The sequence below is a fragment of the Sparus aurata genome, chromosome 17 (assembly GCF_900880675.1).
Source record: "Sparus aurata chromosome 17, fSpaAur1.1, whole genome shotgun sequence".
Classification (NCBI taxonomy): Eukaryota; Metazoa; Chordata; class Actinopteri; order Spariformes; family Sparidae; genus Sparus; species Sparus aurata.
In genome coordinates, this window is record NC_044203.1 from 10,000,757 (window position 1) to 10,013,198 (window position 12,442).

Sequence of the window (12,442 nt, forward strand, 5' to 3'; positions counted from 1 at the left end):
CTGCAGTCCTCTTTATCCAAAAGGTTTGAGTTGGACAGGTCAAGCAAATAATGACCATGTGTAAACACACCACAGTCCAGAAACAATTATGGGTTAATGTTTCACCATGTTGGAAGCTCAGTGTTTTTATAAATGAAAAGATCTGCGTCCTGTCACAGAGGAGCAGACATTGTGATGGAAAGGTGTGTAGTGTTCGGTTATAGCAATGACAGAACAGCCTTCTAAAATGTAATTATTTCTGAAAATTCTGAATGCAGGGACTTTTTGATCTTCCCTGTGTGTTTCAGGTAGTTCCAAGTCCATTAAGACTGCCCGTAGTAGCAATGAGAGCAACTGTTTAGCAAAGCTATGTCGTGAGATACCAAAAGCAACAAACCTTTGAACTGAAGAATTAGGACGGGCATATAAACAGGTTTATTTCCCCTGAGATAGTTTCATATGTCAAATCACCAAATACACCAGCGTGATTATAAACATTAATAATAAACACCTGTTTCAATGCAGATAGGTGCTGGTTCAATGACCTTTGTATTGCCGTAATTATTGATATTAGGTACACGTGTTTAATTCTGCTCTGACAAGGAAAAATGGCCAATTATTTCTCATACATGTTTTTCTATTTTCAATGCAAATTTTTCATAACAGTCATGACACCAGTTCACCACTAGGAGGCAGCAAATGCCAAAAATGTGAAACAGGTGGGGCTCTGGTGGTGGGGAGCACATGATTAATGCAGACGTTCACCACACACACCAGCGAGTGAAAGGTGTAATAAGCATACATTTGTATTGCGAGGAAACAGTGTAAAATCAGGATGATACCTCAGGACTATTCACATTTTTTCATTCGAATTGCTCAAGATGATTATGAAGTAAAGACATATTTCAGAAAGCCTCTACTGAAAATGATGCATTCATTCTGTTCAGAGACCTCAGGTGTAGAATATGGTCAAATACAATAGATTTTAATATTCTCTATGTATTTGATTGCTGCTAATTTTATATACAACACTACTTTGTTCTAATGAATGTGGTCTAACAGAGTATCTGCGGTCTAACTGACTAAAAAAACCTGAGTAACACTTCTATCTAGAAGAACACGCTAATATGAAATATTCCACAGTATATTTAACATGTATGTGAATTACTTTTTGGCAAACCAAATGCTTATTATAGGCTGTTTCTTTATGCACCTATATTGTGGGGGAAAAGTAAACTTTGCATTATTTGTTGTAATATAAATTCTTTATTGTCATTTCTGTATTTTGTCACTTTCATCCAAAGTGTTTATGGAAAAGAGAGGGGTCACCACTTTACAGTAATTCATACATACATTCATGGTGATGGCTGCCATGCAAGGTGCCGATCAGCAGAACAGGAGCAATTTGGGGATTGACATTGACAGACCAGGGGAATCGAACCTTCTGATAACAAGACGCTGGCTTTATCCCTGAGCCACAGCTGACTGCAAAGGAACAGTTCACCCAAAAATAAAAAATGTAGTCAGTACCTACTCACCATGGTACACAAAACATTTCTGGAACTTCACAGAAAAAACAACATTGCAGCATTCTCCTACACAACCAAAAAGTCAGAAGACAAAAAGTCTCCGAAGGCCCCAAGATCCCAGACTGATTTGAAAAGATTTTATTTACACAATTTTTTAAGAGAAAGTCTTCGCTGTAGCTGCTAAGCTAAATGTGTGCACCCATCTGAAGTGGGTGCACAAGCTCAGCCGCTAAAACATTTGATTTTACAGTTATTTTCACACCAGGGTTGCTCTAATTTAAAGCACTGTTAAAGAATTTTGTCCATGTTTCCATGTGCTCCTTGCATTAAGTTTAGTATTGGCTGTGTTAGTTATCGTCTGATCCCATTCTGCTTGGACAGACACTGCTATTGTATTTTTCCCATCTCCTTTAATCTTCATTCTGCCTTGTTGTCCTCTTCCCTACTGGGACTCAACAGGGGGCTAAGAAGATGCTGTCTATGGGCATCACGGGGCCGGAGGGCCATGAGATGTGTCGGCCAGAGGAGGTGGAGGCAGAGGCCACCCAACGGGCCATCACCATCGCCCACGCTGTCAACTGCCCACTGTATGTGGTCCATGTCATGAGCAAGTCTGCGGCCAAGGTGGTGTCTAATGCACGCAGAGATGGTGAGTGCGGGCTTACTGCCACCTGCTGTTGGAATAGGGCAAGGCTGTGAGATGATGGCCCTGCATGGCCGTTATGAAATGTAACATTTCCGCACTAAAATGTCTAGACCTTTTAGTATATATATATATATATATATATATATATATATATATATATATATATATATATATATATATATATTTCCAATAATGTTTAAACTCACGACAATCTGTCATTGTGTTTTGCAATGACAGCAACTCCGATAATCCCACATCACTTCAGTGTTTCGGTTTAGAGACAGAAAGTACATACTTTGCTTTTAAATATCAGCCTTCGTATTTGGTCTTGGTATGCAGTACTTCTTGTCATGCTTTAAAAGATTTTAAAAAACATTTCAATCCTTTTATTTTAAATAATTCAATGATTCCACTCGATTTGTCTCATCTTGTCATGGTGGAAAAGCCTCTGAAACACTGCTAAATATCTCTACCCGAGGTTCACTTTCAGAGCTTATCCTGAAGTTTCAGCAGCAGGCTGCTCAGCATCATCTGATGTCAGAAAAAGTATTAAGAGAAATGTATGACAACTTGAATTTAGTTCATGCGTATTTTCCCTCTCTAGGCCGTGTGGTGTTTGGGGAGCCCATTGCAGCTGGACTGGGCACCGACGGTACTCACTACTGGCACAATGAGTGGGCCCATGCTGCCGCCTTTGTCATGGGACCTCCCCTCAGACCTGACCCCAGCACCCCTGGGTACCTCATGGACCTACTGGCCAAGTAAGTGGAACTGGAAGTGTAGCAACCAGTAATGTCCAACCAATAACTCATTACAGATGTTTTGGAGCATAGAAGGGTGACAGAGCAACCTTTATTTGTTAATTCCACTATCTATTCTGTCATTCAACCATATGTTTATTTTTTTTATCCATCAAATGTGCCAGTGATGATCTCAGTGTGACGGGGACGGACAACTGCACCTTTTCTTTGTGCCAGAAGGCTCTCGGCAAGGACAACTTCACCCAGATCCCCAACGGAGTGAACGGAGTGGAGGACAGGATGTCCGTCATCTGGGAGAAAGGAGTGGTACGTCCTGACACTTGAGTCTGAAACAGCAGAGGTGTGAGCTGCACAAATCGCACATACTTCAGTGATGATGTATTGGGCAGAATGACGACGAGGCAAATTAGACTGTGCTTTTTTTAATTAAAAGGCTCTATTTGCACGTATCTTACGTCAGTTATACCTCTTACTATGGTGCATAGTCAAGGCTGACTCATCGTGTCTGGAGCCAAATTATTGGTGGATATGCATCATTCAGGCACATTATCACTTAAAAGGGGCCCCTATGATTATATCACATAGATTTGTCACAACCTGGGGCCCTGTATATGCCTCTAGAATGGTACATTGTACATTTCTTAATCTGTTCAATTCAATTCAAATAACTTTATTGACATAACAAAAAATTGTGTATGCCAAAGCAAGCATTCAGGCATTAAAAAGTTCTACATTCATTTAAAAAACATACCATAGCAAGTAACTGCAGATGAGCATACTGAAGTAATAATCCATAATAATTATATAATAATCTATAAACATAAAGATTATTCTCTCATGGGCCAAACACATTCATACAATCAGTTTTATGCCAAGCTAAACAATGTACACTCTTGTAAATGTATAAACTCTAATTATTCCACCCTTTTCATATTCATTTTGGTAGAAAGTAAGTATTTCTGCTTTTCCACGACACAAACAGACAAGGCAGTAAACTCTGGGAGCCGCAGTTTGCTGCAGAGAGCAGACGTAGCATTTCCTCACCGTTGTTGTGAAGACAGTGTTTCAGCCCGGCTGCCCCAAGGCCACTGGAAAGATTTACCACATGCAACAGTGCTTACACATCACACATTAGATGGTTCCTTGGCAGAAATGAGTTGCCTGCTGCACAGTTAAGCACTGACCTTCGGTCTGCTAATTCTGTATTTTGTTGTCATCTACTGTGGCCCCTTACTCACAGCGGCTGCTTTGTGCATTTCCTCCCCTCAGCACAGTGGCAAAATGGACGAGAATCGATTTGTAGCCGTCACGAGCAGCAACGCAGCAAAAATCTTCAACTTCTACCCGCAGAAAGGCCGTATCGCCAGGAACTCGGATGCTGATGTGGTTATATGGGACCCCAAGATGACAAGGTGAGGACCCGGCTGCGGCCATTCAGCAGTATGGGAGAAAGATTTTCAAACAGGGAAGGAAAAGAGAGCTCTTTGACTCTGTGTTTGTCTACAAAACATTTTCTTAGTATTGAGTTAAAGGAAAATTTCACCCCAAAATTGTATTTCAGTTATTTAATCTAGCCACCCAAACACGAATGGAAGGTTTGTTGCAGCATTCTCCTGAACAACCAAAGCAGATGGGGACTTTTTTAAGATGAAAAGCATTAACTTGCATGTCGAGCTGGTGCCCCCGCTTCCCCGTGTTTTTTTTTTCCAACAATTTCCCATGTACTACAGCTGTTTGGGAGAATTCTTCAACACTTACATCTAGGGCATCTTCACTTGTCTGACTTTTCATTTTTGAGTGAACTTTTCCCTTAAACATTTCTGCCATTGCTATCAGCAGCTTCAACTGCAGGTGGTGCTGCTGAAGCATTGGGCAAACTTGAAAGCACGTCTCCAGGGTGTCAGCATTCAGGTGAATAAGATAAGGTCCATAAAGTTCAGCAGGAAAGCATACAGGGTATAGATACAGGGAACTAAAAAGAGAAGTGTCGCATCTTTCATCTTGTGCCACCTTACCACATACACACACACACACACACACACACACACACACTCTAGTGTGTAAGCTGATTACGTCTGTGCACTATCCAGAAGTCAGAGTCTGTCATCACTCATCTACAGCTGCAAATTAAAGCACAACACCATTTACATATGAATCACATTCATCAGACCTTAAAAAAGACTGCTGGAGTGATTAATCTTTTTACCATGTTTGGTTATTTTTTAGGAAGGGCTTTAACACACTTATATAAGCTAGATGTGCGCAGCATCAGTGGGACAATGCTGATGGGTCATGGTGAGGATCTTAAAGATGACGAATATTTCACGTAGGAGCTAAACCAATTTTCATAGCACAGAACACGGAGTATGAAGGCTATTTTCAGTAACCGGCTCAGATGTATATAAAAACTGATCATGCGATTGCTTCTTTCTGTTTACTCATAATCCTGAGAAAGTCCCAGATATGAAACAGAGAACAATCTGCTGTTCTGTGCACAGATGCAGGCACAGAGGACCGTTTGCATTCCAGTAGCTTGCGTACTGTAGCACACACGGCTTATATAACCCCAGAGTTGCACAGCACTGTTCTGTTTGTTGGAGAATCTGGGCTGAGCCCCTCAGGGCAGTCACTAACTGCTGATGTGGATTGGAGAAGAACACATTACACTCCAGTGTAATTTGCTGTAAATGAATTCACTGGTAACATCAGAAAAGCTTGTGTGAGTCCTCTCACTTCTCACCGTGGAGGAGTTTACAGTATTGGGATGCTCTCCGGCCTGTCACCCTCGGACATCACCTGTTTGTGTCACAGTTTGTGTGTGTGTTTTGTCTTTACCATGTGTGCATGTCTGGCCATGTTATAATGCCTTTCAAGCATGGGAGCGCTTCATGTTTGATTGCCACAGCCGTGAATTCATCTGTGAAACAGTGTAATTAATTGCCCCCAGTGCAAGTGTCACTTCATAACATCCGGGACCGGGGGCCACAAACAGTTGCATAACCAGAAACGCCTCGGAAGTTCAGTCAATTGCCTTGTGTCTCATAATTAGGCTACTTATAATGAGGACACATCGTGTTTTTGTCAGTGCGCACTAGGCCTGGTGTCTGGCTTCACAAAAGCAACAGGAAATGAACAGGAAATGTGTACGTGTGAATGGAGGGAGAGCGGCCTGACAACAAAAAGGAAAATGCATTCAGTGTGTTTCATGGAACTGATTGAGTCAGACTTATTAAGTCTTTTTTACTTAATCAAGATATGATTCATTTGTTCGATGTTATCAGTCAATACTGTGCAGGGAGTGATTATTTTACTTTGAAGTGTTGCAACTGACTTTGTCTCTAATCATTTTAATTTTGTCCAAGTAAAGGTCTAGCGTGCAAGATTTAGTGATATTTGGGGGCAGAAAATAATAATAATAATAATAATAATAATAATAACAATAATTATCATTGTAATAATAATAATAATAATAACAACAACAATAATAATAATAATAATAATAATAATAATAATAATACAATTGTTATTATTATTATTATTATTATTATTATTATTATTATTATGACTGACTAAGAATTGTTGGAATTAGGCTTTTTTTAATCTACAAAGAGATTGGGTCCTCTTCCAAATTCTTGTTTCTACTGTAGCCCAGAATGGACAAACCAAACACAGAGAGGGTCTTTCTCACTTTTCAAGAATAAAAACACTTGACAACAACTTTTGATTGGGCACTGTAGAGGAGGGTTGAGGTGGTAAGGTGAGGGGTGTTCAGTTGGTTGCAGTCTGCAACCACACAGCTAGATGCCAGGTCCTGCACGCTGGTCCTTCAAAGAAACATTATATAGAAAGTGGCATTTTGTGCTTTTTGGTGCCCCCCACTGTGTCTCAGTGCAACACCACTGCAACTTTTGTCTTGAAGGATGTATGTATGTAACATAGTGATCCTCCCCTCTCACTGAAGTTACATAGTTGAAAAAACAAGGGACAGAGGCGTAGTGTGCCTGAGACAGAGACACCATTCACCCTGTTGCAACACACTGTACCATCATCATGACTTTGATCTTTTCTGTGAAAGAGGTCGATTGTAGTGAGGAACCCACAGAGAAACATTACCCAACTCTGCACTAAATGCATTTTTTGTGCCTTTCATTTGATTATTTTGGTTTTAAAGTCCAGTGCTTTGAAGTTTTGCTTCGCTCTCATTGCTTTAGCTGACGTTTCTGACCAGGGCGTACAACGCTTTGCACCATCTCGCAGCTGAAAAGCCAAATCCCTTTTTTGAGTAGATGGTGGTGACCAAAACCTGAGCTAAAAGGAGAGTAGCTACATTCAAATAAATGCTAATGTTGCTCTGTATCTGCTGGATGTGTGTAACTATTTGCTAACAAGATCAACTTAAATGGTGTCATAAGTCAGTGTTGTGCTCACAGCTTTTTCCTTTGTTGCCACAAGTTTTAGCCAAAGTAAGGATGAGGTGGTCGGTGTATGAATAGGTGAATGTGACAAAGGTGTACTTTGTTAAGTGGCTGGTAGACGAGAAAAGTGCTATATAAATGCAAGTCCATTTTTGGTTTATGTTATGAAGAGAAGTACTGTGTGAGCAAAATGTTACAGTTTCCTGAAGGTGGGGTTAACGTTAACTACCTGACTGTATGTACAGAACAGTATATTGTGTGTTAGCTAGGTCGCTATGCGTTTTACAAGCTCGTCATATGTCTTGTATGTTCATGTTTAAAATGCAAGATAACGTCATAAACTATAGTTATCAGACAGATGTAGTAAAAAGCACAATATTTCCCTGTGAAATGTCGCGGAATAGATTTTTATGTAGCACGAAAATACTCAAACAGAGCAAAAATACGTCAAAACAGTATTTGGATTCACACTGGTCACATGCAGTGGAGGAGTGCTGAAGGATACGTTTTGCACGTTGAGTGCTTTTAGGTAAATCATTTTAAGTATTTTAATCATTTCTGCAGATTAACTCTATTTCAGCACTGCTTAATTTGTTTGGGTCGAGACTTGAAAGCTGTCCGTGTCTTGTGTCTCTTCATCAAAGCTCATTCTTATGCAACATCCCACATCACATGAGAAAAAGTTGTAAATAATACATGATATTATATTGCTTATTGCTGCAATGTAAGTCAGCTGTAGTAATGCAATGCTTCTGTGTGAGTACATCTTGGCCTGATTCAGTCAGTTTCAGAATTTACGCAGAAGGTCTACATTCTGTGCGTTCAGAAAGCATGCAGAGATTAGCACACTCTGTTTTTAAGTAGTAGTCGATCGCTGTTTGCAAACCTTACTCTGCGACTCTGGTCTTTATAGAAAGATCTCAGCCAAGACCCACCACCAGGCTGTGGACTACAACATCTTCGAGGGCATGGAGTGCCACGGCGTCCCTGTCGTCACCATCTCCAGAGGCAAAGTGGTCTATGAGAAAGGGCAGCTGACAGTGACCCCAGGACATGGCAAATTCATCCACAGGCAACCTTTCTCTGAGTTTGTTTACAAACGAATCAGACAAAGGGAGGAGGTCAGTCAAGCTCCACAAGTGTCATCACAAGAGGAAACACCTCAGTTAGTAAAATGATCATTAATGTTGTTTCGGGACCATCATTGCAACAGACCAAACTTGCTGTCTGACTGATTACTTTTACTTTAACTTCACTTGTTATGTTATATGTGATGGTTGAAGTTGGGCAACAAAAATACTTGGTTAGGTTTAGGAAAATGTGGTCTGGGTTAAAATAGAACCTTTCACCACATTAACAATGTGCGTATTTTTCCAGTAATTTTCCCGAGTCATAAACCTTTAACATTACAAAAACATGATTGGTCAGTTGTAACGATGGTACTGGAGCTACATTTATTATCATGTTCCAGGGAAGAATTGCAACAAAGAAATATCACATCACATAGCCACAAACCCAACTGAAAAAAGAAATGCTAATGTTGCCCTGTACTGTGAATATGTATTTACAATTTGTTTCTGCTGCCCAAACAGGCCAAAATAATCAGTTATTGCTGGTTTATACCGGGCCAAGACACACCACCCTAACTTTTCATTATTGCACTTTGTTTCACAGACCAAATTATACAAACGAGTAGACTTTTAAGCTAGTCTTTAAGCTAACCTAAACTAACACCTTGATTCTTGTGTCATATTTACAGGACAGACATGACAGTGGAATGAAACTTCCCATCTAACTCTATTGCCTATAATTTTAAGATAATTCTGAATAAATAAATGAAGGAAATTTCAACACAGCCATAAAGCTGGTGTTACTGATGATGTTAATTCATCATTTCTTGTCCATGGGGCACCTATCCTGAAATTCAGATTTATGTTGAATTTAGCATAGCTTGATCCTGATGAGGTACTGCACACAAAGGTCACTTATCCTTTCCTTCTGCTTTTTATTTTGCCTGCAGGTGGGGAAACCGACAGCTGTCATCAGAAAGCCCTATGAAGGCAAAGTCATATCTTTGTGAACAACTGACTGAGAACATGAAAGGCACTTTGAATCTCCAGCTGTGCGTCTCCAGTAAAAACCAGGAGCTACCAAAACACCTCAATGACACTAATAAAGCTACTCTGAGTGATTTCTACATTTGAAACATGTGACTGCAGTAATAGTGGTTGTGTTGATCTTTCAGTCGACTCTGATCAACACCTAGGCCAATGTTCTGTTGGCAGATAATACTACCTCTGAGATATTTGTTGAACTGTGTGAGGTTTCCAGGTCAGTTCTGCTCAGTGCACAGGTCAGTGGAAGCCACTGTGCTGCCGAAAATTATATTTGCTCCAGCATACATTATGCAATCAAGTAATTCGCTGTGAGGCATAAACAATTAAGACTTATTCATCTCGTGGTTAGAAATGGTCAAATAAAATTGTTTCATGGATTTGAAAAAATGTGTTATGATCGTAAAAGAGACCCTGTCCCCACGTTTGTATTTGAGCATATTATTGTTTCAATGTTTCAATTTGCTAGAAAAATCATTTTTTTAAAACTGGCTTCAGTTGTGAATGCGCCTGATCTTACTGAGCATTTTTTTTTTCTTTTTTCATTTTCACCCCTTTTCATTAAACGTTTGTTGCCATTGGTAACAAGACTGATGTTTCTCACCCAAAAGCATCCTTCCCTTTGAAGAAAACGTTCATTAACATGCACTGACACGCGTGAAAGTATTAAGATTTACTTTGTTGACCCAGATTGACTCCGCATTTGCATATTCAGCAGGATGGCACATTATCATATGCGCTTCATCTATGCCCATGTATGGGCTGCATTCCTTCTTTGCCGTGGAAAAAAGGTCTGTGGCTGTCATAGAGCATCATGTGACAGCTTCCTATTGGGCTGGCATGCTGGCTTGGTATTATGCCACGGGGCTAGTTGAGACATAATGTGAGCTTATCAGGTTGCCATACGGGTCAGTGGCGGCGTGTGAGTCACATAAGGCCTACTCACCCTTGCTGTACCACTTCCTTCCTCTTTCCTCAGACAGAGGAAGGGATGGTGTGGGACTGTACAGTCCAGACTGAGTATATCTGAAAAAGGTGAGATGTGCCCTTCGTCGAGAATTACAGTTCATATAAGTGATTTAAAAGCAAGCCCTGAAAAGTTTTTAATGCTGATTAGGCTTTTGAATTGAAATTTAAAAATCAATTAACCTAGTTCCACTAATATAACTGAAAGTACATTTTTTAAAGTCAAGGCCAACAATTTGAGCAGAGTCGGAAAAACTCATTTAAGCTGGAAGTAGGTCATTGGCGTTTTTAAATGCGTTCACATATAGAGTGCACTATTGTAATTTGAATTTTTAAATCATAAAGTCATGTTTTCATACAGATTATACAAATGGTCTGGTCAACTTATTAAGAGAAGTTTGTCCTTTCCAATGACAACACGAAGAGTACAGAAGGCTTTTTACCAGCTCTGATTGCCCTTCAACCTGAAAAGTACTTTGTCATCACGTACAGTATTACACTTGCACTGGGGAACATGTCACCAATGAAACACGTGGCTTATGGTCTAACTGCATTCAGTCTTGGTGAATGATTGTAAAATGGATTTGTGCAAACAGTGAAGACATTGTAATCTATAGAGTGCAATAACACCAGTAAGAATGCTAAAAAAACATTTGCCCTGGTGCTTGCTGGACAATATTATAATAAAACATATGCTCACCAACAGTCCAGACGATGGCCGACAGTCGACCATCGTATTAAGTTGAATAAACCGTTCAGTCACACGGAAGATTATTACAAACACATGTGTTTTTAAATTTTCTCGGTTTTAAAAGTCAGTTCCTGCGTTTCACACAAAGAATAGAGGCGGCTGCTTCTTATTGAATTCAAAACCAACTGTTACCCATGTTTCCATTATTGTGAGAAAAAAAAAAACCCTAACTTTTCTAAAAACAACTTGTGCTTGAATCTGCCTATAAGCTGATCATGTTTCCATATAAACTTAATTTAATAAGTTCATTGAACTCTGTAGTGTAAATTCATCCATTTGCTAAAAAACTTGTGAAAAATAGCTTGCACCAAGAACTGTGAACTAACAGATGAGAATGAACGCTGTGCTCTCCATCAGCTGCCTCTGATTCTGGCCTGAAATTCTGACACATTTTTAACCCAGGTCCTAACATGTAAAGTCACCTATACAAAGGCTATGGGATAATAGATGTGATTAGCATACTGTATACTGAGATATGCTTAATATTACTTATCTATATGGCAATTATCTACGCATTTCCCCATTATGCTGCCTTAAATTGCATGAGTTGAAGAAGTGTTTTTTTCATCTGAAATTACATGACACATTGTTACACCCCCTGCACTGAAGAAGTCTAAAATTAAAAATAACGCAGATTTTATACTAAGAAGAAATAACACGTCACACTCAAAAACTGAAAATCTCCAACTGACGGAATAAAAAACATGATACATTGAATGATCAGCAGCCATGTTATACTTTGGAGGCAAGTTCATTGAAAACTGATGTGAAGGAACTGAAATAAGAGCAAGCGAAGAGGAGAAGAGTAAGAAAAGCAGTACCACAAGGTATGAGAAGCGCTTCCAACACCTGCGAGATGTTAATGAGCAGTGACAACGCGTAAGTGGAGAGAGGACAGCGCTGGCCACTGCACATGTAGGGGACATCTGTCTCAGGTTATGTAAGCGAATATCGCTGCTTCACTCGGCAGGGGAGTATTAGTACACATGGAGGTAAAATACAGAAGTCTGCCTCTGTATTGTAGATTATTCAAAGCTGTTTGTAGAGTGTTTCAAATCAATAGGCTCCACTGGTGCCATCATGACTCCATAAATGTAAAAGTCAAATCTGAGGTACACACTAAAATGAAACAAACAAGTGGATTTTTATAATATTTTTCCAAAGCCTTCAAGCTGTTTTTGATTTGATATATTGTTGGTAAATGTGATTAACGTGGAGTCTATTCTAAACGCAAATATGATATATCCTGTTACGCATGGATTGTGCTCACAGTTTGGGGTA

The 12,442-nt window shown here is 39.7% G+C and overlaps 1 protein-coding gene across 1 annotated transcript in view; it reads left to right on the forward strand.

Annotated features, from left to right (window-relative positions):
* Nucleotides 1-10,047, forward strand: part of dpys (dihydropyrimidinase) — a 13,981-nt gene extending 3,934 nt beyond the window's left edge. Inside the window, exons 4-9 of the mRNA XM_030395253.1 lie at nt 1,968-2,157; nt 2,759-2,915; nt 3,080-3,221; nt 4,185-4,327; nt 8,244-8,451; nt 9,351-10,047. Coding sequence (XP_030251113.1) covers nt 1,968-2,157; nt 2,759-2,915; nt 3,080-3,221; nt 4,185-4,327; nt 8,244-8,451; nt 9,351-9,410 — 900 coding nt within the window. The 3' untranslated portion in view covers nt 9,411-10,047. The remainder of the gene's footprint in view (nt 1-1,967; nt 2,158-2,758; nt 2,916-3,079; nt 3,222-4,184; nt 4,328-8,243; nt 8,452-9,350) is intronic.
* Nucleotides 10,048-12,442: the final 2,395 nt, after the last annotated feature.